The sequence below is a fragment of the Penaeus monodon genome, chromosome 13, assembly GCF_015228065.2.
Source record: "Penaeus monodon isolate SGIC_2016 chromosome 13, NSTDA_Pmon_1, whole genome shotgun sequence".
Lineage (NCBI taxonomy): Eukaryota > Metazoa > Arthropoda > Malacostraca > Decapoda > Penaeidae > Penaeus > Penaeus monodon.
This window is the reverse complement of record NC_051398.1, coordinates 36953151-36957642: the sequence shown is the minus strand read 5'-3', so window position 1 is coordinate 36957642 and position 4492 is coordinate 36953151. Positions and strand designations below refer to the sequence as shown.

The 4492-nt window shown below is 38.6% G+C and overlaps 1 protein-coding gene across 4 annotated transcripts in view; it reads right to left on the bottom strand.

The window, feature by feature from the left end:
- Positions 1 to 2942: 2942 nt before the first annotated feature.
- LOC119580281 (carbohydrate sulfotransferase 14-like) overlaps positions 2943 to 4492 on the bottom strand; it is a 9338-nt gene continuing 7788 nt past the window's right edge. For all 4 annotated transcript variants that reach the window (XM_037928332.1, XM_037928333.1, XM_037928330.1 and 1 more), the window contains one exon: positions 2943 to 3512. In XM_037928332.1, coding sequence (XP_037784260.1) covers positions 3183 to 3512 — 330 coding nt within the window. In that variant the 3' untranslated portion in view covers positions 2943 to 3182. The remainder of the gene's footprint in view (positions 3513 to 4492) is intronic.

The following is a 4492-nucleotide window of genomic DNA, read 5'->3' as shown; positions in this document are numbered from 1 at the left end:
TTCTCTCGAACGTACTGAAAAATAGTATAGATGCCACTGCCCCCCTTAAAACCAAAATTGTTAGACGTCCCATGGATAAATGAGGACATCAAAAGAGCTATACATGGCCGAAACAACACTCACAAATTTCTCAAAACAAATAGAACTGACATCGCCCTTCATTCTCAGTATAAACAAAAAAGAGAAATGTTAAAACATTAATCCAATCAGAAAAACAATATGTTTTCGAAATATAGAACATCTAAACGACTACTTTGCAAATATCAGTAGATTCACCTGTGAACAGACAGCTGCTTCCTTGTCCCCACAAAACACAACCAGGACATGGTCCTCAACAAATGCTTTCAGACCACAGCCAATAGGAGTCTTAACAATAAAACATTTACGTGAAACAAATGCTGTAGAAGTGGATAATATTGCTTTTCGATTCATCACAGAAAGCTTACCCACAATTGCTTTCTATTTAACTGTCATTATAAACACATCTATAGTCACCGGTACCTACCCATCACTGTGGAAACATGGCATCATAACACCCATTTTCAAATCAGGAGATGCAGAACAACTGAACAATTATCGTCCTATAACCCTACTCCCAGTGATATCTAAAGTGCTACGAAAAATTGTTGCAAATCAACTATCAACATTTTAGAATCTAATCACCTAATTTCCGAAACGCAACATGGGTTTAGAAGTAAGCTATCCACTGAAACAGCCTTACTAAAAATCACAAACAAAATTTATGATAACATAGACAAGAATCAAATAAATCTACTCACATTGTGTGATCTATCAAAAGCATTTGACAGTGTCAGCCATGAAATCCTGCTTAACAAAATGAAAAATCATGGAATTGACAACTATTGGTTTTAGAAGTTATCTATCCACAAGAACGCAGTCAGTCAAAATTCGTAATAATATGTCAACTAAGAAACCAGTCTCTTTCGGAGTCCCACAAGGCTCCATATTAGGCCCGATATTGTTCACTATATTCATAAACGATCTATCAACCATTGCAAACAATTGCCTCCTTGTCTAATATGCCGATGACTCTCAGTTTCTTCACGCTGCCCTTGTAAGCAATTTAAATGAATTGACAAGAAATACTCAACAGCTCTTACCGAAGCAAAGATGTAGTTTGACAACAGGGGCCTCAAACTAAATCCAGACAAAACTCAATACATCTTTTTAGGCAGTCGGCAAAACATAGCCAAAATCCCAGTAAACACAATCATAGAATTTGAAGAAGAAAAAAAGATATATATATAAATAAAATAAATAAATAAATAAAATAAAAAAATAAAAAACAAATTCCCCACTGAGACGATAATTATTGTTGTACAGTCCCTTGCACTCAGCATTATAAACTACTGTTCCAACATATGGGGTTCAACCAACAAAACTCAAATACAAAAAGCACAAAAACTACAAAACTTTGCCGCAAGAGTGGCAATAGGCAACGTAAATAAACATGACCACATAACCCCACAAAATTAAAATGGTTAAAAGTTCAACAAAACTGTCAATCTGATACATGTATACTCATTCATAAATTCATAAAGGGTGATTATCCTCATGCCTCTACAAACAATTGGTAACAAAACAGGTATCCAAACCAAACAGATTAACGTCAAAAGGTTATAAACGGAAACAGGGTCAAGGCAAATGCAAACCCGAGGACCCGAGATCTGGAACAACATATCTCAAAATATTAGAAACACCTCCAACCTGATTACTTTCGAAAAGAAATTAAAGGGGCATCTTTTAAATTGTCTATGACATCAGGCATTTAAATGCAAAGCCAAACCATGTACCACTGTTTCTAATGATATGACCATCTTGCTCTATTTTATTATATTTTATATCTCCCCTACCAATATATTTGGTATTGTTTCTACTTGTTCTGTATTACCGTACGATGTCACTTTCTATGTAAAAAGAAGACCCATTGTCTCTCTCTCTCTCTCTCTCAATCTGTCTGTCTATCCATCTATCCATCTCTCTCTCTCTCTCTCTCTCTCTCTCTCTCTCTCTCTCTCTCTCTCTCTCTCTCTCTCTCTCTCTCTCTCTCTCTCTCTCTCTCTTCTATCTATCTATCTATCTTCTTCGTTATCGTCTGTCTATCCATCTTCCTCTCTCTCTCTCCATCTCTCTCTCTCTATCTTCTCTCTCTCTCCAAATCTCTCTCTCTCTCTCTCTCTCTCTCTCTCTATCTATCTATCTATCTATCTATCTATCTTTCCCTATCTATCTATCTATCTATCTATCAATCTATCTCTCCTTCTCCTACTCTCGCACTTTCTCACTCTCTGTCTCTGTCTGTCCCTCTCTCTTTCTCTCACTCTAACCCTTTCTCTCTTTCTCCCCCTCCCTCACTCTCCCCCCCCTCTCTCTCTCTCTTTCTCTATCTATCTATCTATCTATCTATGAACCGCATTCATGTTGATAGATGAAGATATGAATGAGAATGAATATCTTCACAATACAAGAGATGTATTTGGCTGGTTTCGATTGTATCTTCGTTAGAAATACACGTATTTCTGACGAAGATACATTTGAAACCGGTCAAATACATTTCTTGCATTGTGAAGATATTCATTCTCATTCATACCTTTTATACATCTATTTATCTATCTCTCTTTCTTCCGCTCTCTCTCTCTCTCTCTCTCTCTCTCTCTCTCTCTCTCTCTCTCTCTCTCTCTCTCTCTCTCTCTCTTTCTCTCTCTCTCTCTCTCTCTCTCTCTCTCTCTCTCTCTCTCTCTCTCTCTCTCTCTCTCTCTCTCTCTCTCTCTCTCGCTCTCTCTGTTTCTCACAAAGAGAGAGAAATGATAATGTATATATGATATCATGCAATTATTTTTTTTATATACACAGTAGTGCTATGTAGTATATCAAGCTAGAATCTTATATAAGGATATACATTTCCAATAAAGATGCAAGAATTAACAGATAAGCGATTTTATACGTGAGTACTTAACATGAAAATGTAGCATTTTATCAAAACATCACAAAATGAGTTCGAGTACGATAATAAAAAAAAACTATTATCCAGCAATCATATCATAATAACATTAAACATACATGCAACTTTTTAAACTTTATTTCAGAATCACGATGTTCTACTTGACCTCACAGTCCTCATCGAAGTAATACAACCACTTGGCCGGCCTTCATACATAGTTTCAGTGCTTTACTCTATCCAGTAGAGACTGTGGAATCTCGTAATCAAAGATTCTAAAATCGGTCTCGTACAGTTTGAAGATTCGCCCCAGCACTTCGCTTGGAACGTCGTCATAGTAATCCAGGTAGGTGGGAAGGTGCGTTCTGTTGCTTTTGTTGTTGTTTCGAGTCCCGAGTTCCACCTCCCGGAGATCGAGCTGCTCAGTCACGTAGTGGAGGTCGTCGTCGAAGGTTTCCTGCTTCAGGATGTAGTCGTACTGAATGGCGCAGGGGCTGCAGATGCTCGAGTACGGACGCCAGTGACGGTTCAGGTTTATGAGGCCTTTATCTGCCTGTTGACGAAAGGGGATTATTGGGTATGCTGCTCAGGGATGTGCTTTCTAACTGTGAATACACTTGGATAATGAAAAATGGACAAAAATATAAAAACGGGAGAATGTGAAGTTGTAAGAGCATTTAATGTGTGTGTGTGTGTGTGTGTGTGTGTGTGTGTGTGTGTGTGTGTGTGTGTGTGTGTGTGTGTGTGTGTGTGTGTGTGTGTGTGTGTGTGTGTGTGTGTATGTGCGTGCATGACTGGGTGTATGCATTATATACACAGATATTAAACGCTAAATTGTGGACATATATATAATGAAGCAAAATTACAATATTACTATAACTGTTTATCCCAAAAATGCTCGCGTTGACCCACAAAATTTGGGCTATTTAAATATCGTCCCACCAATTCATATACCTTCTTATTATCATGACAGAAAAATATTAGATTTTTTAAAATTAAGAACGTACCAAACAGTAACCAACGTCTCTCTCTCTCTCTCTCTCTCTCTCTCTCTCTCTCTCTCTCTCTCTCTCATTCTCTCTCTCTTCTCTTATCTCTCTCTCTCTCTCTCTCTCTCCATTCTCTCTCTCTCTTCTCTCTTATCTCTCTCTTATTCCTCTTCTCCTCTCTTATTCTCTCTCTCTCTCTCTCTCTCTCTCTCTCTCCTCTCTTACTCTCTCTCTCTCTCTCTCTCAAATTAAATCTCTCTCTCTCTCTCTCCTCTCTCTCGTCCTCCTCTCTCGCCTCTCTCTCTCTTTCTCTCTGTTCTCCCTCCGTCCCGGGCTAGTACAGTGGTAACGTGTCGCCTCTCATCCGAGGTCGGCGTTGCGCCCGCCCAGGCGAGAATGCATGGCCTACCGTGGCTGACCCGAGTCAGCAGTCAAGACAAATCAAGACTATGTCACACAGAATATCATTGTATCAAATGAATCCACCAAACTTTAACTTTAAACTTTAACTCTCTCTCTTCTCTTCTCTCTCCTCTCTCTCTCA